The sequence below is a fragment of the Chenopodium album genome, chromosome 15, assembly GCF_948465745.1.
Source record: "Chenopodium album chromosome 15, dcCheAlbu1.1, whole genome shotgun sequence".
In the NCBI taxonomy this organism is placed as follows: Eukaryota; Viridiplantae; Streptophyta; class Magnoliopsida; order Caryophyllales; family Amaranthaceae; genus Chenopodium; species Chenopodium album.
The window spans coordinates 9,507,258-9,531,522 of NC_137848.1; the positions used below are offsets into that span (position 1 = coordinate 9,507,258).

Here is a 24,265-nt window from a genome sequence, read left to right on the forward strand (position 1 = left end):
TGTGTACTTGTACATGTACGGTATCAATTAAAGTGATGCATATAAAGGAAAACAGATGTATAATTGTCATTGCCTTGATTCCCTCTCTTCTTAATTGTTTTCTTCATTTAATGTTCATGTAATTAATAAAATTAAACTTTCATAATCTTCACTATATTTCAAACCCCAAGCCAAAAGTACAATGTAAATATAGATGAATAGCAATAATTAGAAAGCCCAAATTCTGGCTAATTTTAAGATTAAAAAAAAAAAAAAAAAAAAAAAAAAAAAAAAAACCTCTCCTCTCTCCTCCTACCTTTCTCCAAAACCCTAACCTCCATTGTTGAATTTTAAAGGGGCTTCCATCAGTTTTAAGTGGTGGAAAGCTCCAATCCTAGTTTCTTTTAAGTTTTTTTTAGGTTTTATAATAATGATTCCTCCTTTTGGGAGGAACTTTTCTCCCTCGAAAGAAAGGGTTTCTGATCTCCTTCGAAAGGGTTTTTTGACCTCCTTCGAAAGACAAGGTTTATCTCCTCTTTTCGAGGGAGATCGTAGTTTTTACGAAGGAAAATTTTATTTGATTCAATATCTTATGTATTTGTTAACGTTGAATCTATATCGTAGATGTCGTATGACTTTTAATCAATGAAATATTTTTGCTATAAAAGAAAATAAATAAATAATTCTGGCTAATTTTCTCTTGGTAGAAAATTTTACGCAAATTTATGTCTCTTTCTTCTCTCTGTTTCCTTTTCTAACCAAAATGTTGCCCAAGACCTTGGAGCGTTAGGCAATAGAGCCAAAAAGTATTGGCTTCTGATACCACCTTATAGAATAAATCTTTAGCAACTAAGCTAGTTAGCATCTACAACAATCAAAACCCTACAGTAATTACATAGTTGAGCAAATGGCAACCGTGAAACGGTTGCAGTGATGCATAAGATGAATTTGGCAATGAGCCAACGGCAACACATACCAAAAACTTAGGTCATTAACTAGAGCAACTCACTATTCAACACACGCACTCACTCACCCACCCACCCAACAATCAAAACCCTACAGTAATTACATAGTTGAGCAAATGGCACCCGTGAAACGGTTGCAGTGATGCATAAGATGAATTTGGCAATGAGCCAACGGCAACACATACCAAAAACTTAGGTCATTAACTAGAGCAACTCACTATTCAACACACGCACGCACTCACCCACCCCCCCCCCCCCACACACACACACACAAGGGGAAGTTTGGACAATGGCAAAGCCTGATCTAGGAAAACTGTGAGAGTAAAGAAGAGTAATGCTAGTTTCAAATCTCAACTCCTGCTTCTCATGGTGTTTCATGATTAGCATAATAAAAGAATCAAAGATAATCCATAATCTGGAAATGTGTCTCATCATCATAATTCGTAAAAATTGCAAGTTCAACATAGGATACAACTCATACAACGTATACAAGTTGAATCCCACCCACCTCCCTCTATATCATGGGAAACCATTCATAATCTATGAGTATTATTTTTGGAAAGGCGGCAACTTTTTTACAATATCCCAATTTAGTACTCCATGTAACTATGTAAGATGTAAATAATATTTTTCTAAGGGAGTATTATTTACAGATAAACACGCCAGAAGGCACCAACAGAGTGTGTGATGGATCATCCGGGCCAGCCCATTAACCGTCCTATGCAAGTCTACAAGCGAAGGTCCAAGAGCAACAAGTCACAAGCACAAGTCAATGTATGTTCCATAGTCAAGGAAAGTCAAGTCGCGGCTACCGAAGCATAAGGTCAGCAGCAGCAAGGGACTTGAAGAGGTTTGAGTCAACACTAACACTAGCAACAAAGAACTAGTGACAAAAGTAATTAAGAAGAAGAGAAGGAAAGGAAAACAATCTTGGTATTGTAATGTTAATTCATGTTGTTCTAAATTAGCTAAGTTCACATGTTAAGCTTCAAGGTCATTGTGACCATCTTAGTATAAGAGTAGTAATTGTAATAGGAGCAAACTATCCAGAAATTGAGTGTTAACCAATTGGTGAGAGTAGTAGCCTCAAGCTACTTGGTCAGATTGATAGCCTCAAGCTATTGTTTGTAACTCCTTTATCCATTAGTAATCAAGAATCAAACTTCCTTCTCTTAATTTATGGTTCAAATTATAGTAGCCGTAAGTAGTCCATAACAAATTGGTATCAGAGCAGGCGGTCTTGCGGGCTGCCTGAGATCGGAACCACCAGTCCGACCACCGCAATCCATTTTAAAAAAAAAAAAAGAGAGAAAATGGTACAATCAGCTAGCCAGAGGTGTGACGCCGTCGAGGATAAGCTAGCGACGATCGAAGAACGGCTGAATGTTCAGGAGGAAAACATGAAGAAAGCCATAGAAGAAGCCGTTAGAAAACTCGACAGTCAACTTGACCTTTTTCGCACGCAACACAACCAGGAAAAGGAACAAGATAGGGCAAACCAACTGAAATTCCAGGAGGAATTACGCGCGATAGTGGCGGCTATACCACACCCTTGAAATTTCAACGAAGAAGAAGCAGAGTGCTCGCAATCCAGAGAGAATCGGTGGAGGGAACAAAACTTGGGTCAAGGCGCTGGAGGAAGGGAAAATCAGTGGCGGCACCGGAAGCTGGAGATGCCGGTGTTCGAGGGGACCGACCCCGATAATTGGATTTTAAGGGCGGAGATGTTTTTTGATTTTTACCGTTTGGAGGCTAGAGAAAAGATGGAAGCGGCGGTGGTAGCCATGGATGGTCCGGCACTCAAGTGGTATCAGTGGGAGCAAAAGCGACGGCCGTTAATAGGGTGGACGGATCTCAAGAATCGGATGCTCAGTGAGTTTCGACCCTCCCATTCCGGCACCCTCTACGAGCAGTGGCTCGCCTTGGAACACGTGGGGACGGTAGAGGAGTACCGGAGGCGGTACATCGAGTTGGCGGCGCCACTCACCGGACTTTCGGAGGACCTTATGCTGGGTCAATTCATTAATGGATTAAAGGAAAACCTCAAGTCGGAGCTGAGGATGTTGAATCCAACAACCTTAGAGAAGGCCATGGAATTAGCAGCCAGAATTGAAGAAAAAAATAGAGTGTGTTTTGGGCAGAAGGGAGGGATTGGGCCAAGTCGGGTTGGGCCGGCCCAAACCAGTCATCAACAATTCAACAACAACAGCAGCTTCAGAGGTAGTGGGCTGGGCTTAGTCCAAACATATGGGCTGCCCCATCACAATACCCCAGCAAAATCGTGGACTAAGGGATCAGAATCTCAAGGGTCCATCAACATGGCCGGAACAGTAGCTCGCACCACGACCAGCTCCGCTAGCGGTTCGCGGTCGTCAACATTGACCAGACGTTTGACTGACGCTGAAATTCAAGAACGGAGAGCTAGGGGCTTATGTTTTCGATGTGATGAAAGGTGGGGAGTGGGGCATCGGTGTAAAAGGAAGGAGTTGAGTGTATTACTAGCGGCCGACTACGACGAGGAGGATGAGAGTCAAGGGCCCGGAACCGATTGGACGGAGGAGTCCGAAGAAGAAAACACCGTGGGAGTGTCTCTATGTTCGGTGGTTGGAATTTCCAACCCAAAAACGATGAAGTTGAAAGGCAAGGTGAAGGGGCGAGAAGTCATAGTCATGGTGGATCCGGGAGCGACTCACAACTTCATTTCTATCAAGGTAGTAGAGGAGTTGGGTATTCCGTTGACCTATGGTGAAGAATTTGGGGTAGCTTTGGGTAACGGAGACACTGTGAAAGGGAAGGGTGTATGTCAAGGCGTGAGACTTCAATTAACCGGTGGTGTCATGGTGGTGGAAGATTTTCTTCCACTTGGTTTGGGCAATGCCGACATAATCCTTGGAATTCAATGGCTAGAAAAATTAGGGGTGGTGGCCACCAATTGGAAAACTCACGAGATGAAGTTCACGGTGGCCGGTGTTCCCGTAGTCCTCATCGGCGACCCTACACTTGAGAAGACTCAAGTTTCCCTCAAAGCTATGATACGTACTATAAGCAAGTAAAGAAATAGGCTCTTGGTGGAAATTAACCAAGTAGAGCATGAAGTTGGGCCTAAGGAAGTGGGCCTTGTACCCCCATTCCTTTGTGATTTGTTGGCAGAATACCAAGAAGTGTTCAATATGCCTCAAGGTTTGCCACCTTTGAGAGGACATGAACACTCTATAGTGTTGAAAGGCGGGAGTAACCCCGTGAGTGTCCGTCCTTACCGATATGCCCATGTTCAAAAAGATGAAATCGAGAGGTTGATACGAGAAATGTTAGAGGCCGGAATAATCAAACCATCATCAAGCCCTTTTTCAAGCCCGGTCTTATTAGTGAAAAAGAAGGATGGGTCTTGGCGATTTTGCGTCGATTACCGGGCTCTTAACAAGGAAACGGTGCCGGATAAATATCCGATCCCGGTTATCGACGAGCTCCTTGATGAGTTGCATGGAGCAACGGTGTTCTCTAAGTTGGACTTAAAGTCCGGCTATCATCAAATTAGAGTGAAGGCCGAAGATACTCACAAAACGGCCTTCCGAACTCATGAGGGGCATTACGAGTTTTTGGTAATGCCATTCGGGTTGACTAACGCCCCGGCTACTTTCCAATCACTCATGAACGATATATTTCGTCCTTTCTTGCGGAAGTTCGTGTTGGTATTTTTTTGACGATATTCTCGTCTATAGTACCAATGAGGAGGAGCACAAGGAGCACTTACGGATGGTATTGGAGGTGTTGGCAAGGCACTCATTGTATGCCAATCTTAAGAAATGTGAACTTGGAAAAAAAACAGTGGCATATTTGGGTCATACTATTTCTCAACAAGGAGTAGCAATGGATCATGAGAAAGTAAGGGCTATTATGGAATGGGCCAGCCCAAAGAATCTTAAGGAGCTAAGAGGCTTTCTTGGGCTGACTGGATATTATAGAAAATTTATATCCAATTATGCCCAAATTGCAAGTCCACTCACCACTCAACTTAAAAAAGATGCGTTTGGGTGGAATGATGATGCAAGTCGAGCCTTTCAACGGCTCAAGACTGCTGTGACTACGGCCCCGGTATTGGTGATGCCGGATTTCGATAAGGTGTTCACACTTGAAACCGATGCTTCCGGGTTCGGTTTAGGGGCCGTTCTTATGCAAGATGGGCGTCCTATAGCTTATTTTAGCAAGCTTCTCGGAGTTAGGGGGCAAGGCAAGTCAATATATGAGAAGGAATTGATGGTCGTGTGTATGGCTATCGAGAAATGGAAGCACTACCTCATGGGTCGACATTTCATCGTACGATCCGATCAACAAAGTCTTAGATACATCACCCAACAAAGGGAAGTGGGTGGGGAATATCAAAAATGGATGAGAAAAATTGTGGGGTTCGATTTTGAAGTTCAATACAAACCCGGGGCATCGAATCGGGTTGCAGATGCCCTCTCGAGGATGACTCGGGTCGAGACCCAAATGGCAACCATGATCCATACACAATCTGTGGATTGGGCTAAGTTAGAAGAAGAGTTAGCTGCTGATTTGTGGGTCAAATAAATTATGGTGGGCCTTGAGTCCAACAATGAAGGTCCTGCTGGGTTTAGTTTAGAAGGAAAAAGGCTTCTCTATAAGGGTCGTATTGTTTTGCCCAAGTCTTCATCATTTATTCCCCTGCTTCTTCATGAGTATCATAGTACACCAACCGCCGGCCATGGAGGAGAAGTCAAAACATATTTGCGGCTGGCCGGGGACTGGTTCTGGCCCGGAATGAGAAAACAAGTCGGTGAATTTGTGAGGAGGTGCGCAATTTGTCAGCAAAGCAAGGTAGTTCAACAACATCCGATGGGGTTATTACAACCACTTCCGGTACCAACGGCGGTATGGGAAGACATATCCATGGATTTCATTGAAGGACTTCCAAATTCGAAGGGGATTGATGCGATTTTGGTTGTGGTGGACCGATTTTCGAAGTATGGTCATTTCATCGGTCTCAAACACCCTTTTAATGCTTTGAAGGTGGCCGAATGTTTTGTGAAAGAGGTGGTGCGGCTCCACGGTTTTCCGGCGACGATTGTATCTGACAGGGATAGGGTGTTTATGAGCATTTTTTGGCAAGAGTTATTCCGTCTCCAAGGCTCGAAGCTACTCCGAAGCACGGCCTACCATCCCCAAACCGATGGTCAGACCGAGATCGTGAACAAGGTGGTGGAAACCTTCTTGAGGTGTTTCGTTGCCAATCAACCTAAAAGTTGGGCTCAGTGGCTGCCGTGGGCCGAATACTCGTACAATACGGCGCCACACACCGCCACCAAGGTTTCGCCGTTCAAGATGGTTTATGGACGGGAACCTCCGAAGCTCTGGCGAATTGGCAATAACCGTACTCCGGTGGACGACTTAGAGGAAAAATTGAGGGAGATGGATTTGATATTGGATGAGATGCGCGTGAATTTGCTGAAGGCCCAACAAATCATGAAGTCACAAGCTGATAAGAAGCGGCGCGACGGTGAGTTCGCGGTGGGTCAAGAGGTGTACCTCAAGCTCCAACCTTATCGGCAGCGTTCATTGGCTCGACGCCCAAATGAGAAGCTATCTCCTCGGTTTTATGGGCCGTTTCCGATAATACAAAGGGTGGGCAAGGTTGCGTATAAGCTGAAACTACCACCAGGATGCAAAATACACCCTGTTTTTCACATCTCCCAATTGAAATCGGCGGTGGGCGATATCCCAGTTCAACCTTCGGTGCCTGATCAGTTGACAGCTGAATTGGAATTAGTTGTGGAGCCAGAAGAGGTTTTAGAGATTCGACATCGGCGAACTAAGGGAGGCGTGACAGTGGAGGTCCTCATCAAGTGGAAGGGGCTTCCGCGGTTTGAGGCGACTTGGGAGGATGGGCAAACGGTCGCTGATCGGTTTCCGGCGTTTCACCTTGAGGACAAGGTGAATCTTCAGCCGGGGGGTAATGTGATGGATCATACGGGCCAGCCCATTAACCGTCCTATGCAAGTCTACAAGCGAAGGTCCAAGAGCAACAAGTCACAAGCACAAGTCAATGTATGTTCCATAGTCAAGGAAAGTCAAGTCGCGGCTACCGAAGCACAAGGTCAGCAGCAGCAAGGGACTTGAAGAGGTTTGAGTCAACACTAACACTAGCAACAAAGAACTAGTAACAAAAGTAATTAAGAAGAAGAGAAGGAAAGGAAAACAATCTTGGTATTGTAATGTTAATTCATGTTGTTCTAAATTAGCTAAGTTCACATGTTAAGCTTCAAGGTCATTGTGACCATCTTAGTATAAGAGTAGTAATTGTAATAGGAGCAAACTATCCAGAAATTGAGTGTTAACCAATTGGTGAGAGTAGTAGCCTCAAGCTACTTGGTGAGATTGATAGCCTCAAGCTATTGTTTGTAACTCCTTTATCCATTAGTAATCAAGAATCAAACTTCCTTCTCTTAATTTATGGTTCAAATTATAGTAGCCGTAAGTAGTCCATAACAGAGTGAATCTGATATTATATACTGCAACATCATTAAAGAATACCTATCCTGCAAGATTTATATATGAATAAATACATTCATATAACTTATCTTCAACTTTCATATCTTCACCTCACAAATTTGCAGCATCACTCTACCACCAATAACATCTTGGCACTTAATCACCAAGGTGGGGGATGCCGGATTATCAGCTGATTGTTATCCACCTGAAGGTCTTGAACCATCCCAGACTTTCTAATCTCTATATATACATTAACAAGATAGCAAACGGAGGTTATTCAATCAATTTATCCTAATAATAGCACATAAGCCCTGATCAATCAACTAGCTTGTAGACCACTCACCATTAGGAGCACAAGACTAAGTACTCTATAGTTAAACTCAAAAGTATTTGGTGTCAGTCAACATAGATGGTCACAATGTTAGAATACACAGATATGCAACAGTTATGGATCTTTTGGATTATGTCAATCTGAAAGACTATTTCATATTCCATTTGGCAATTTCATAAAGAGTTGAACCGTACTGGTTTAACTTGTCAGACACTTGAATCAACTTGGTATTTGGCTATTTCATTTTTTGAAAAAAATAATAATAAAACCATATCAATTTCCAAAATGAAAACAAAATGTTGAGTATACCAATAACCAAGTGTTGAGGATCCAACTTTGGCAAATGAGGTAAAATGACTAGTATGAGTAACAGAACTATAGAGAAGTATACAAGTATTCAATACCTTGATGCAATGTCAAATCAATCAATCAATCAATCAAAGCCTTAATCCCAAAAGTGGGGTCGGCTAACATGAACCAAATTTGATTATTCCGTGTAGTCAAAAAGGAAGAATAAAAACTATTAAGACAAGAGAAGTGGATTGATGCATGTATAGCTTACCATCTTCAAGATTAATACTGCTCACAGTTGCTAAGGCTTTGGTTCTTGATTCTCAATTTCTTTAAGATTGATAAGAACAGCTTGAACTTTCTTACTTATCTGGGCATTGTAATCTTCAACATCTTTCATAAAAGCAAACAATTGTTCTTGATACAAGGTGCATAAACGTTTTTCATTCCTTAACTCTGCAGTCAACTCCTGAATCTTCTTATCTTTATCATCCTACAAGCAACCATAGAAAAAGCATAAGATACCCTATTTTTACTAGCAAAATCTAAGTTTTTCAAGAACAGCATCAGGCATAACCGCATAACTCATGATAGCATTTAGCCAACCAATGAAATCGTACTCATGAATGAAGAGCATAATTAGGATACAATGTGCACAATGGCTGTTCTATACTTCTATGTTGTAATCAAGGACAGCATAGATTCTCCTAAGAGAATCACACAAGATGCTTGCATTAATAATTCAGCGGTTAATTCATTAAAACTTTGTTTAGCAGTACATCCTCAAATGGCTAAAATGAAAATGGGGAAACCCAAATCATTGTCAAATCACATGGACTCAACCTACCTCTTGCAATTTAAGTGATAAATACACTCACTGATCAGAAATTCAGCAAAATCAACACACAAGAATTTAGACTACACAAACAGAATTCACAAAAGCATGAGCTAGTGTAAGATATATCATCTTCTAAAATACTGCATTTATGCCAAATGAATAAAATCAAATCTACAAGAGCAACGTGACACAAGCATTCATGATTTCAAATGCAGCTCACAAAGAAAGAATAAGAAACAACAGAACCATCCATCACAGCACATTAGTCTAGACACTCAGTGCAAACATTTTTCACCACCATACTTAAAGTAAACAAGATGTTAGCCTGTCTGCAAAAACTCACCATTTTTTTCCGAGCTTCCCTTGCAGAAACCACCAATGTATGATTGTGATCTCTAACAAATCTCGTGACAACCCATTTTTCCGACTTATCTAATTTCACAAGAATCATTGCCTTACAGCCCCCTCGGGTGCTAGCCCTTGGTTTCCTGACCTGACCAAGTTTCCCACGAATGCTTAAACAATATCCCTCTTTATTACATCCAAAACGACGAGCCAATATCCTCCCATCAACCTCTGAACGACGACATGACATCACTCGCATGACAAATCCTACTTTCCTAGAATACTCATCATAGAAAACCTTAGCTGCCTCTTCAGAATCAAACTCCATACCTTCATATGGCTCAACGACGCCATCTCCTTCACCAATATCCAATGATTCCCTAGCTGAATCCTCAAACTCACCAGCTTCTTCATCGGATTCCACTATGAAGCAATCATAAAAATAAGAATTTGAATTGCACTCAACCATGCAACTAAACCCCAAAATTAGTAAAGGACATTTATAGGATTGCACATGATTGATAAAATTATCACAAAAATAACCAATAATTGGATTATAATTGAAAAAATGGCAGTGAATTTGTGGGATTAACAAATGAGTAAAGTACTAAATCAAAGAAAACCAACAAATATATTCAAAGTATACATTTTTCACACCTTTTTTTTTTTTTTTTTTTTTGGTGATAATACCCACATTTAACTACTTTTACATATACGAATTCCATAAATTGCAAATTATTATGATACCCAGAATTTAGATTATCCAAAGTTAATAAGATTTGGGTAATTATTCTAAAAAAACCCATGTAAATTAAAGTATTAGAAGATGATCAAACATGGTTAAAATTATAAATGTGCAGTGAAGATGATAAAATTAAAAAAGCTTAAAGATGTTAATGGAGTAATAAGAAGCATAATTGTAAGAGATTGGTAACTTACTTTAGTACACGAATGAAAATTTCAAGTCTTTCGGCTTCTCAGGAAGTATCAATGCAGAAAAGAGATATGGAGGAAGAGAATAGAGAAGTAAGGTGGAAGAACAAATTCACTAAAGACCGAAGAGTGAACAAATTCACGGAGTAAAAGGTGGTGTAAGAATTTTTTTTTTAGTAAAAGGTGGCAGTTACGTTATTTTTTATTTTTTTTTTTTTACTAATTTCAAACTCAATTTAGTTTTAAGGACTAAAATGACTCATAAAACTTTAATCGAATATTTTTCAACACGTAAACCAATGAAAAAGTTGAATCGGCCTGCAATTTATAATTTATAAGAGCTTTTGTGCTGTAATTTACAATTTTTTTTAAATGACTGCAATTTGTAAAATACTAACTTTAAATGGCTGCAATTTGCAAATTTTCCAATACAATTATACAAAAGTTTTTCTTAAGCTTTAGTGAAAGGTTTTTTTTTTTTATCACAACCTAAAATCTATTACGAAATTTTTTAAAATCATTGTAGAAATTTGTCAAAAAAAGCTTCATTTTCTTGATCCCTTATATTTAGATCATCATGTTTTATCAAAATGTTTGATTAATTTTTCAAAGAACAGATAGCAATCAAATAATGGAAATTCGAAAGGAGCCCTAAGAAATAAAGAGTAATAGACCAATTAGGCAATTAAGGTTTACAAGGTGTTTGATCCACACTATTTCAGCTATTGTGTTGCACTGCAATTAGCTAGCTCAGTAAATAACCAAAGGATTTGGTGAATAGAGAGAAAATTTGCTTAGAAATAACTTGAGGAATGTTGCTTTTCTGTTTGATCTCGAGTTTCACAGGCAATTCAAGGGCCGATAAGTACACAGTATACACAATTTACAAAGATGCATATTTCTTTATCGAAAAGGGGAGCATGAGGAGCTCAGTCTTACAATAATCACCAGTTATAATGATGCAGAAGTGTTCCGAGCTATCCATGCTGTAAAAATGATTGTTAGCTTAAGAATCAACACAGCTGTTCTAAAAAACGTGGTCTCGAAAAAGGAAAAAAGAACTACACAATTTCAGCCTCATTTCACAGAATTTCTGCACACAAATTTCCAATGTGTTTAATCTTTGGATATCACCTACAATGTAAAAGTACGAGAGCAACAAATACTATATACAGTTCTCTTTCTCTCTCGACTCAAACTCTCTAACACTGCCTACAATATCTTGAATCTTCTTTGAAAGACTCTGGTTATGTTCCTCAATGTGCTCAAACACCATTTCGAGATGCCTTTTGTATGTGGCAGCTCGCTTTTTCTCAACAGCTAACTGTTGGGATAATTCCCGAATTTTGTCATGCTCATTCTGCAAAATAGCACCACAATGGTTAGACAAAGCACAACAGTTTCTGTTTTTTCTTTCTTTTGAAACTGAGACAAGTATTCGTAGTTCATACCCAGACCCAACTGTTCTTAAGATTTTTATCATAAGCCAAAAACATGACACTTGAAATGAAACAATAACTAAAAACATAAGAAGCCATCAAAACACCAAACATGAATCAGAGTTTAATTAGTGGGTCCTTTTTATTACTTCAGTACTTCTACTCAGTTCACACCTCACAAAGGCAGGCAAAAAGAAAGAGGATTGGTTTATCAAAGACAAATCATATACGAAGATTCAGTACATGACCATTTCATCCAATAATATTGATCTTTTCACGAGGCCTCTGAGAGATCATATATACTGAACCCAAATACGTTAAGATTATCAAACACCACAGCCAACTGTCAGATAGAAAAGAAGTATTTTAAAAGCAACAACCCATTTTTTTTATTTGGCAGCCTATGCTTCCTGGTAGCAAGTAGAAATCTAGAAACCTATGGGCCATGGCAGATATGAAAACAATCGGGCCATCAAATTCTTGTGCTATTTAGCATAGGTAAAAGATAAAACCTGTCATAGCTATATAACTTGCACAACTACATGTGCAGGAGACAAAAAAAAAAGGCCAAATAGCACAATGGCATAAATTGAATTTGGAAATGAAAGATACATTGCTCCTCAACCCCAAAATTGCATATGATTATAGCAATGCACCTCCCATAAACACAACTCTAATATCCCTCCCTTTCCCCCTTCCCCCTTTTCTCAGGGGCATTACTTTTGTTCAGATAACTAAAATGAATGCAACACTGTACTGTAGTAGCAGTTTGACATACTTGTCTTTATTTATTCTAACTCATCCAACTAATGTTGCTGCCACTTAAAAAGAAATCAAGAACCATCCAGAAATCATATGCTTTCCCGATTTTCACACCAAGACATATGAGATTCTTTGTCTACATAATAAAGATCAAGAAGCAAATCCTAATTCATGCTAAACCTACTTTTCTTCACCTTCCATCTCTTACCATCCTTTTTCTCTCCTTTACATCGGATTGTCGAGGTATTAATAAACCCTTATCCAATTGATGCCATATAACCACCACATGTTCAGTGATTTAAACAATTCCAAGTAACACAGCACACAAGCATAAAGCAATAAGCAAAATGGCCATATGAAAAACACTTGCTCTGGCCTTCAGATAAAACACTATCATAACCGTTCCAAGCATATTAAATCTGTGGTTCAAACCTCATCAGATCTTTCTAGCGTATCTTAATACCAAAATTACACTTCCGAACAAAGAAGCCCAGCGTCTATCACAGATTTATTGGCAATTACATGGCATAAACCCAAGGACACTGGTAGTTACACAACTGTCAGAGTCTAACATTGATCTAGGCATCTGAAAAATCTTGTAGCAATCTCAATTGGTTTCCGCATATAAGACTCGAAATTGCTGCAGAAAATAACATGGCACCAATACAGTTCTTTGTTGCAAAAATAATAAATTATTATTCCACACAACCAATTCTATATCTCCAAAATCATTTTCCCAGAAAGGCCTTCCAAAATCAGATACAATTAAGAACCTACCATTTACAGCAACAAGACAGGCCTCAATTATGCTAGCTAATGCATCTCCACACCAGACAAAAAGTAATGAATTTTATCGTTTATGTGACAGAAGAAAAGGAAAACCATTTACATTAGATATCTTCAAGAATACAAGAAGCTCATTACTCATTAGGACCCTCTTCCACCATATATCCTCACCAGTTACCAGTTTACCACTAAACTTCCCACTCATTCTCCAAGACAGTGAAATACTAACTTTGTTCACAATTTTCTTTACATAAGCTAGTTAAAGAAATTGAAACTCCTAGCAAAGTCCCACAAATTCATGGCTAACTTCCCAAATAATGACCAATCATAGCCTGCTTCAGTGCTGCAGCAACCTTCAAACAATCAACTTCGACAATGGCATCTCAAACTCCATTATCAAAGGATATGCTATAACTTATCATGCTGCTCTTAGTTCCACGCTTCCACCAAATCAGAATCAGAAGTTCTGTCCCCTGATTTCATGTCATTCCAAATATTTCGTCCACAACTCCACATCATCTCATATACACCATATATACTGATCTCCCTCAAATCCCAGATAACATTTAACTTTCAAGATTCTTAAAACAATCTTGTAAAAAAAAAATCTCAAAACAAGACTGCTTAAGGCAATTCTGAAAAATAAATAAGGGACAGAACAGCTACTCCTTCCAGCTAGATTATCAACGCCACAGTTAGAACAAGCTCAATTCTCATCCAAACATTAGCTCACTCTAGACAAAGCTAACAATAACCAAAATTGCATCTTGATAAAATCCAGCACAAAGTGAAGGTAATCAAGCAACAAACATCTCCCCCCCCCCCCCCCACACACACACACACACAAAACCCCCCTCTATTTCCATAGAAAAAGTAAAAATACAAAAAATAGTTAAGTCTTTGTTTCTAACTTTGCAAACCCTTGAACCAGATGAATACTTGAAACTTTGAAAGCATACTTCCTTGAAACAGATGAATACTTCAGCACAGGACAGAATAACTACTTCGACAGCATATTAATCAGTGTCAATTGCCAAAATGTTTCTTACAGATAATAATACTATTGCTACTTACAGATGATGGATGACATGCAGTAGATAGGAAATCTAGATAGCCCCATAATAATGTATCTCTATTTCTTTATTTTTTTATTGAGACACCATATTAATAATGAATCTTACATGAATTAATTAGGGTGTTCTTACATCATATGATACCAAAATAAGCTAATCAAAAAGTAATGGCAATGTTAATAAAATTAAATAGATGAGGCGAGAAGCCAAGAACTTACCGGGTATTGCTCAAAGATAAGATCTTTTCGCCCCTTTCCCGGCGTTAGAGGATGAGTGTGTTCTTTTACACACTTTGTGATCACCCATTTACCGGAATTCATTTTCCTTACCAAAATCATTGCCCTACATCCAACCCTAGTTTCAGCTCTTTGCCTCACAACCTTTTCACGTTTGTCGGGCATCCTATAACCCTCTTTATTACAAACCAAGGCTCTGCCAATAGCAGTACCATCACGTCTTGACCGAGATAACTTGCTAACTCGTATAACAAATCCCACATGTGTAGCATATGTGTTGTAAAATGCATGAGCAGCCGCCTCTGATTCAAACTCTTGCCCCACAAAAGGCTCATTTATTGGTTCTCCGACGGGGATAACTTCCTTTTCAGATAACTCCTCATTCATTTTATCATCTTGGCTCTGTCCCCCTTCAACAGAACTTCCTCCCATATCATTTTCATCCCCAACCCTTCCCTCTGTATCTGCAGAACTTCCCACCACTTCACCATCAACATCTCCATCAACCCCAAAATCCACTGCATCACAATCAACTCTCTAAATTAATAAATAACAAAATATAGACCATGTATGATGTAGAAGCGACAGTTATGGCATAAATTATAAATATTCAAGTTAAATTTAATTTCATCTAAAGATCTACAAGTAATTCGTTGAAACCAGCCAACTACAAATCTACAATAGGAGGTAGGTGGTTCACTATGATATATACCTACCATCCGAATATAATTATTATATTGTCCTAATGCTAATTTCTAATAACATAGCATGAATTTACTCAATGACACTTAATAATAGTTGAGCCATTTCTAGTCTTGTCACTCCATCAAGGTAACACCGTAACAGCATATTAGGAAGCCTACAAAGTAAAATTCTCTGAAATAAATTAATAAGGAGTACAATTTTATAGATATATGACAAAGTTTTCCGAGATATCCCTAATCCATGCAAACGACTTTTAGTTCCACTAGAGGGGAAAAGTACTCGATCACGATTTTACTAGCATATCTTCATAGTACTTCGTCCGTTTATAAATGTTCTTCATACTTACCATTAAAAGAGTGTAACTTTGACTATGAGTATTCATCAATTTTTACATAATAAATATACACACGTGGGATCTAGTTAGATTTGTCAGGAAATGTCAAACATGGTTTCAAAATATTATCTTTTCATGATTTTATATAGTGCAATATATTGATCTTTAAATATGTACAACGGCTAATCGGCTATTATGCTAGAAGCAAACACATACAACATTTGGAAACGGAGAGAGTACAAAATAACACCGACCATAATGACAAGACACGGGCTTTCAAGACATAAGCCCTCACCATACTTAAACAAAATTAATTACCATCTCCCAACAATGAAGACAACTTATTAGCTCCACCATAAAATTATCATACACAAAGTCACAAACATCTTCTTCAACAACAAATCAAATGCAACAATTAATGGAAAAAATAAAAAAATTCCAGCAATATAAAAATAACCCAGATACCTAAATAACAAATCCCTATATATTGATGATACTCATAATCAATACAGTTGCAAAACCCATGAATTTTTCATTACAGAAGAAATTGATCAAACAATAATATGTACAAACCCAACAATAATTAAACATAACATGAACCAAAATTACACAAAAATAAAAAAAAAAAAATTATCGTAGTATGAGCAGTAAATTAAAATGTAATAAAGAAATTAACCCTACAATAACACAAAAAACCCAGAAATTTGCTAAAATTAAGAATTACTTACTTAATTCTGTGAATGAAAAAGGGTGAAGAAAAGATTGAAAATTGCGTGAGTCAACGAATTCAATGAAATCAATTCAAAAATTGGTTGGTTTTGAAGGGAAGACGTTGGATGAATGTTGGTCTAGAGAGAGAACGGGAGGAGGTGAAGAGAGAGAAAACAGGGTATGTTTGGTCCTGGATAGCACGTGATAGGTCACGTGAGGATTGAAGCAGCCAGTCTCCAGCAGCCGTGCAAGTTATGCGATATTGCGATGATGGGGTTTTTAAAAAAAGGAAAACATGTACTAATTCCGCTTCATATTACTCGCAAGTCGTAACATTTGCCAAAAATGGTCGCTTCACATTACTTGTAACAAATATTGATTTATTTACAATTATTAATTTGATTCTTAAATATATAATTAAGATATAATTATTAAGTTAATTTTGAGATTTTTTAAATGTCAAAAGTACAAAGCTTGTTTATTAGAAAAGCTCGTTTATTTTTAAGCTCGTTCAAGAAACTATCATTTAACAACTTGTTTAATAAATAAACCATTTACGAACCGTTCGCGAATATACAATGTACTAAATGAGCCGAGGTTGAACAGATTTTTACTCGCCTATATTAAATGAACTAGTACATGAACAAGGTACTACTCGACTAGTACATTTACACCCCTAAGAAGGCATAATCGTAAAGGTTTTATAAAAAAAAAAAAAACAAATGGAGTAGTTATTGTTAGGAAATCATTGCCAAAAATGTGATAACCTTATAGTGATCTAATTAGGTAGATTGTTCATGAAGAGACGTAATGAATTAATATTAATGTATGCATCCAACATCAATTGCAATCTAACTCATGGAATCTAACTCTTTGTCGATGATATAAGATTTTTCATTCTACTTAAACTCCAGTATTTGATTTTATACATCTTGATTATTGATGTCGTTCATTAATGTAATAGCTCAATTGCTCAAGTGGTTAGAGAGTAATTTTTAAAATAATAGTTTAACAACGTATTAGAGAGTAATGATAATGAGGGATAGCTCAAGTGAAGGATAACTCAAGTGGTTAGAACTTTTCTTCCGCTTTCAGAAGATCCTGGTATCGATTCTCACCCCGCCCTTGTGGCTCTCTAAAGAGTCTTAGAAACTAGAAAGCATTGATGTAGTTGAAATTTAGTCTTATACATAGTTTGCATACAATCCTCAGGTCAGTCTGGTCCATTTATATTGAATTAAGGTTCAGATTATTACATTGAAATCACCCGACTTTCGTTTCTTATAGTGAGAAACAAATTTTGTTTCTCACATGACATTTTCGTAAATAAAACAACAACTTTATTCAATTGTAAAGCCCAATATAATAAAAAAATAAAAAAAATAAAAAAAAAATTGTTGATTTATTTACCAAAATGCCCCCATGAGAAACAAATTTCGTTTCTCAATATAAGAAACAGGAATTTCCCCTATTTGAGAACTCGAACTCATGCATTTTTTCGCACGTACCAATCTTTCATAATAAGCAATTATTCCAAGCAGTCTGAAGCAAAAAACCAAGTATCTCTATTTTATAACAAATCAAAGAATGTATAAATGAAATTTGTTCAATATACATCATCCTACAAACATTTGCTGACAGCAGCAGTTTTTTTTTTTTTTTTTTTTTTTTTTTTTTTAATGAGACAGAAGGTAAAGAATATACTATGTTACAAGATATCAGTACATTAAGATTAGACAAATGCAAATAGATCTAAATCATCTAATAGTTCTTCCAGCTCAACCATGTCCTGTTAAAACGGAGAATTTAAAATGAAAATCAATGACGTTAGGAGAATATTGCAAAAACTGGATCACAAAACTATCAGGCCATACTGATTGTTTGCGCTTTTATTTCAATGCAACTTCATTCTGCTGGTACCGGGCTTTATGACAGATATCTTTGCATTCTGGATTTGTTTGCTTGTTGAAGATGCAAAAATTCGAGGATGATGCCATTTTCAGAAAGCTCAAAGTAATCAAATTGCTCTTCCTGTTAAACAACTGAGAAAAGATCAGGACTGTCATGCCAGCATATTAGAAAGGGAGGCCTTGTGCTGCATAAACTGATAAATCGGTCAGAACTAATTTGATCAGAGAAATGAACAAGTAGGAACGTTACGAATGAATGTACATGCATCACTTCTTAGTTCATGGTCTATGTAATACAGCTCATTAACCATTTATTGAGTTTCAGTTCCAATCTACCGAAGGTTAAAACTTACATGCACCCTCAAACCTTGCAAAATTTGTTTCCATATGCCACCACTTTGTAAGAAGATAGTCCAAGAACCTGCACTCTTTTACATTTTCCAGATTCACCATCACATACTCCAAGACGAACGCCATTTCTATAAGAAACCAGTGTTTCCCCAGTATCCAATTGCAGTAGAGGCATACGCAACCTGGAACACATATTGCTTCACCCAAGAATCTTTCACACCATATTCCTTCATAAGCCAAATTTCACATTGACTACAATTTTCAGACATAGAACTGAAACACAGGCAAGAATTGAAAACACTCACTTCGGTGTAGAGCTCTCTCCTCATATCATCTGGTACAGGAACAAGCGAAAAATTTTCAGTTCCAAAATGGAAGGACCATAAACAATTGTCCCTATAAGAGTACCTATGAAGCGAACCATGAAGGAAAGCCCCACTCTTCCTGAGCTGAAATGTTGGAGCATCACCAACAGTTCTCCATTTATTGGTGCCGAGTGTCTGTATCTCAGCTATACACCTATAACTCTCCACTGTCTTAAGGATTCTAACAACTTTGAATTGGTTCGAACAGGGCAGCAGCCCAACCCATAAACCTCAACTGAACAAGATGGCTCACGAAATTGCTCAACAATCACCTGTTGGCTAGTTAAGAGATTACATACAATGTAAGGACTCCATTGCCCCCAAGACTTTAAACAGATAATCCCATTGCATTCATTAACAACATACAAGTCATCATGGGGTGTGTTTACTATAGATTTGAACCTAATCAAAGAATCATCACTAACAATAAGATTTCCCATCTCATCAACCTTTGAGGATTTGTCTAAGTCAAGCAGCAAAAAATCTTTCCTGTTGTTATGCAGCTTACCATAAAGCAAGACAAAGAAATACGAACAAGAAGAACGAAAACAAGCAAACTCAGAACCAGTAATGATCTTATACCAATCTTTACGAACAAGCTTACAATTCAGGCAAGCCTTAGTTGGGAGTCTTGACAATATATCACACATAATTGAAGATGGGATATCCTCAAAAGTGGTTCGATTCGAATTCAATTCCTCTATAGGCTCTATTATCATTGTGATCAAAATAAAAAGAATCCAATAATTCAACAGCCAATTTCTCAACATATACAAGATTTGGAAAAATGGGAAATATTGATAATACAAAAACAACAAATGGGTTATTCAATAAACCTGCAATCCTTTGAATTTATGAAGCAATGAGATCCTCCAAAGCTTCCAATGCTCTACAATTAAAACACAAGTTTGAATATTTGATGCTGTTGAAGTCTTGAAGAACAGGTGATTAGAAAAGCAAATAGAAAAAGAAGAGTTCAATACATAGATTGGTTCAAAGTTATGCAAGATTCTGAATATTATTTAAAAAATGTCTAAAGGTCACTCTTGACTTTTTATCAAACACTTGGTGTGCATCTACAATTTCCATTTCTGGAAAGAAATAATCTTTCCACAAAAAAATAGAATTGCAGCATATTATATTTTAGCAGCTTACCCAGTAACTAGCAGGTGGATCAAACATTTTCAGAGTTCAGTATTCCGTATGTGAATTAATCATTTGAGTGAAGCTTAGATATTGGGTTTTTTTTTGGGAGGGTGGGCGGAAAATATCAAATCAACGAATCAAATTGAAGAGGATGTTAAATATGTACCAATAAAAAGTTTTATTCAGTGAAATAAAGAAGGAGTAAGCGAAGATGGGGAAATTGGTAGTGTTGCTTCGGTAAATTTTCTTGTGTCATTTACACTTGCATGACACTTTATACAACCATATGAGTTCACAAGGGTTTGGACTCATATGAGCATTGTAACATCAAATCAATAATTGGCATTCACATTATGCCATTCTTATACATAAAAAAAAAAGGTATTTATTGCCTCATTAAAAACCACGCTAGGTAAAACCCTTGGGATAAAAACCATAGCTAGGGAAAAAGAGTACAACGATATTGTATTATATGCTTTGGTATATTGCCTCGTTAAAAACCTTGTCAGGAAAAACCCAGTGGGATAACAACCTAATCAAAGGGAAAAAGAGTGCAGTACATATAATACTCCCCCTGATTTCAGCATAGTTCGCGAAGATGTCGCATTCCGATTTTGTGAACTAACTGCTCAAATTTCTTCGAAGGAAGTGATTTGGTGAACAGGTCGGCAAGAGTGTCACAAGACTGAATTTGCTGGATATTTATTTCCTCGTCCCTTTGCAGATCATGTGTGAAGAATAGTTTTGGGGCAATATGTTTTGTTTTATCTCCATTAATATATCCTTCAGTTACTTGAGCAATGCATGCTGTATTGTCTTCAAATATGATGGTTGGGTCTTCTGTTATTGCGTTCATTCCACACTCCTTTTGGATATTACTGATCATCGACCTCAGCCATACACATTCTCGTCCTGCTTCATAGAGGGCTATCAATTCTGCATGATTTGAGGATGTCACGGTCAATGTCTGCTTTGTTGATTTCCATGATATTGCAGTGCCGCCATAAGTGAACACATATCCATTTTGTGACTTGGCATTTTGAGGATCCGATAAGTATCCAGCATCTGCGTACCCAATGAGAGCAGCATCTTGTTTCGGTTGATAATATAAACCAAGGTCTTGTGCCCCTCGTAGGTACCGGAGTAAGTGTCGAACTCCCTTCCAATGCCTATATGTTGGTGCATTGCTGTGTTTGGCTAACAAGTTCACAAAGAAAGCTATGTCGGATCTAGTGTTGTTAGCTAAGTACATTAAGGCTCCAATTGCACTTAAGTATGATACTTCTAGACCAAGAATATTTTCATTTTCTTCTCGGGGTCTGAATGGATCATTTTTCATATTCAAAGAACGAACAACCATTGGGAAGTTGGTTGGAGTTGCTTTGTCCATGAAGAATCTTTTCAAAACTCTTTCTGTATAGTTTGATTGATGGACAAAAATGCCATGACTCAAGTGCTCAATTTGTAGTCCAAGGCAAAATTTAGTTTTCCCAAGGTCTTTCATCTCAAATTCTTTCATCAAGTATTTTGCAGTTTTCTGGAGTTCATTTGGGGTTCCAATGATATTCAAATCATCAACATAAACTGCAATGATAGCAAATCCTAATTGTGATCGCTTTATGAAAACACATGGACTAACTTGGTTGTTCTTGAATCCTTCTCTCATAAGGTATTCACTGAGACGGTTATACCACATCCTTCCAAATTGTTTCAATCCATAAAGTGACCTTTTTAGTTTTATGGAAAGCAATTGTCTAGGCTTGTGGTTTTCTGATAGTTTTAGTCCTTCGGGGACTTTCATGTATATGTCTGTATCGAGTGACCCATACACATACGCAGTCACTACATCCATTAATTGCATTTGCAGTTCTTTTGTGACTGTCAAACTTACCAGAAATCTTAATGTAGTTGCATCAACTACTCAAGAATATGTTTCTTCATAATCAATCCCTGGAATTTGAGAAAATCCTTGGGCTACAACTATTGCCTTGTATCTAACTATCTCATTTTTCTCATTACGTTTACTCACAAATACCCATTTGTATCCAACGGGTTTTACACCTGCTGGTGTAAGGATTATTTTTCCTAAAACTTCTCGTTTTTCAAGTGACTTTAACTCAACCAACACTGCCTCCTTCCACTTTGGCCAATCACTCCTACGTCAACATTCTTCTGCTGTTCTTGGTTCAGCATCATTTTCATCAGACACAATGTCAATTACGATGGAATTTGCAAATATTTCATCCACGATAACATCTTTCCTATTCCACTGAGTTTTGGTAGAGAAGTAATTCATTGAAATTTCATTGTTATCGATGTTTTGAACGTCTTGTTCATTCCCCGTAGGGTTGTCTTCTTGTTCGTGCCCTTTTGGATTATCATCATTTTCTTTACTTTCATCCATATTTGGTCTTTCTTGACCTTCTGACGGGGGAACATCATTAGTCTCATTTTCTATTTCATCCAATCTTTTCAATTTCCTTGGCTTAGAATCTTTTGAACCAAGTGGTCTCCCACGCTCTCTGCGTGCTTGAGATTCATTTTCTATGGCCTTATTACCAGTTGGGATTTCAATACGTGCAGGGGCATTTTCTACTGGTATATGTGATTTTGTCACCTTCTTTGTGTCTACAAATGCATCAGGCAATTGATTTGCAACACTTTGTAAATGAACAATTTTCTTAGCTTCTTGTTCACACATATTTGTTCGTGGGTCTAACATCAACAGTTGTGTTGCATTCCAAATAAATTCAATTTCTTTCTTACGTGGGTCCACTTTCTCTCCCCCTAAGGCTAGGAATACTGTTTCATTAAAGTGACAGTCAGCAAATCTAGCCGTAAATAAGTCACCAGTCAATGGTTCAAGATATTTAATTATAGAGGGGGATTCAAACCCGACATAAATTCCCAACCTTCTTTGTGGACCCATTTTTGTTCGTTGGGGTGGAGCAATGGGAACATATACAGCACAACCAAAGATTTTTAGATGTGAGATACTTCGTTCTCGACCACAAACAAGTTGTAGTGGTGAGAATTTATGATAAGCCGTAGGTCTCAATCTAATTAGCGCTGCTGCATGTATTGTAGCATGTCTCCAAGCAGATGATGGCAATTTTGACTTCATTAATAATGGTCTTGCAATCAATTGTAATCTCTTAATTAGTGATTCAGCTAGACCATTTTGTGTATGAACATGAGCTATTGGGTGTTCAACACCAATTCCAATTGACATACAATAATCATTAAATGTTTGGGATGTAAATTCCCCAACACTGTCAAGTCTTATTTTCTTTATTGTATGATCTGGGAATTGTGCTCTTAATTTAATAATTTGGGCAAGTAATTTTGCAAAGACAACATTTCTACTTGAAAGCAGACTGACATGTAACCATCGTATAGAAGCAACAATTAAAACCATGAAATATCGAAATGGTCCGCATGCCAGATTAATTGGCCCACATATATCTTCCCGAATTCTTTCCAAGAATTTTGGAGATTCAGTAGCAATTTTGTTCATAGATGGCCTTATTATTAATTTGCCAAGTGAACATGAAAAGCATGTTAATTCATCTGATTGAGGAATTTTGACATTTCTTATTGAATGTCCAACTGAATGTGCTATTATTCTTTGCATCATCCCAGTTGTTGGATGCCCCAAATGATCATGCCATAAAATAATCAAATTTTTGTCATCTAACTTCTGGTTAGATACCATATTGATTTTCACGGGTCGTATGTTTATACGATATAACCCCGAAGAATATGCTGGCAATTTCTCATATATATGTTTCTTGCCATGTTTTTCTGCCAAGAGGCATATATACTCTTTTTGATCTGTTGTCGTTGTTTCTAGATGATAGCCATTTTGGCGTACATCTTTGAAACTTATGAGATTTCTTCGAGATTTACTCGAATATAAAGCATTATTGATTATTAATTTTGTTCCATTTGGAAGCATTATACAAGCCTTTCCAAATCCTTCAATTAATTTAGTTGACCCGGAAATAGTGTTTACATTTGCTTGAAACAACTTTAGTTGTGAAAAATATTTTATATGCTTCAAGATAGTATGTGTTGTTCCACTGTCCAAAAGGCATTTATATTCGGAACTAACTTCAGGCAGATCCATATCTTCATAAAATAAATTTGAGATTAGTTTAGAATAATATCATACAAAGTTTTATTGATGATAAGGATTAGAAGTACATGACTAGAAATTTAAAATACAAGACATAAAGAAAATACATTAAAACATAAT

The 24,265-nt window shown here is 37.5% G+C and overlaps 2 protein-coding genes and 2 pseudogenes across 3 annotated transcripts; all 4 read right to left on the minus strand.

Annotated features, from left to right (window-relative positions):
* Nucleotides 1-8,329: 8,329 nt before the first annotated feature.
* LOC145581838 (protein FAR1-RELATED SEQUENCE 5-like) lies at nt 8,330-10,324 on the minus strand. The gene is made up of 3 exons (XM_081638868.1): nt 10,196-10,324; nt 9,255-9,679; nt 8,330-8,566 (listed from the first exon to the last, which is right to left on the minus strand). Coding segments are annotated over exons 1-3 (618 nt in total). The 5' UTR covers nt 10,197-10,324; the 3' UTR covers nt 8,330-8,374.
* Nucleotides 10,325-11,071: 747 nt separating this feature from the next.
* LOC145581839 (protein FAR1-RELATED SEQUENCE 1-like) lies at nt 11,072-16,463 on the minus strand. Its single transcript, XM_081638869.1, has 3 exons — nt 16,253-16,463; nt 14,468-15,003; nt 11,072-11,549 (listed from the first exon to the last, which is right to left on the minus strand). Coding segments are annotated over exons 1-3 (732 nt in total). The 5' UTR covers nt 16,254-16,463; the 3' UTR covers nt 11,072-11,354.
* A 1,642-nt stretch (nt 16,464-18,105) lies between these two features.
* Nucleotides 18,106-20,112, minus strand: LOC145581840 (F-box protein At3g07870-like; annotated as a pseudogene). Its single transcript, XR_014099694.1, has 2 exons — nt 20,017-20,112; nt 18,106-19,750 (listed from the first exon to the last, which is right to left on the minus strand). The product of XR_014099694.1 is annotated as an F-box protein At3g07870-like (transcript).
* Nucleotides 20,113-20,512: 400 nt separating this feature from the next.
* On the minus strand, nt 20,513-21,259 carry LOC145580758 (secreted RxLR effector protein 161 pseudogene; annotated as a pseudogene).
* Between the last annotated feature and the right edge of the window lie 3,006 nt (nt 21,260-24,265).

Coding starts and splice junctions, on each gene's coding strand:
- LOC145581838 (XM_081638868.1), bottom strand. Junction 8,567..9,254: donor GGGAAGCTCGGAAAAAAATG/GTGAGTTTTTGC, acceptor GGTTGCTTGTAG/GATGATAAAGATAAGAAGAT.
- LOC145581839 (XM_081638869.1), bottom strand. Junction 11,550..14,467: donor TTATCTTTGAGCAATACCCG/GTAAGTTCTTGG, acceptor GCTATTTTGCAG/AATGAGCATGACAAAATTCG.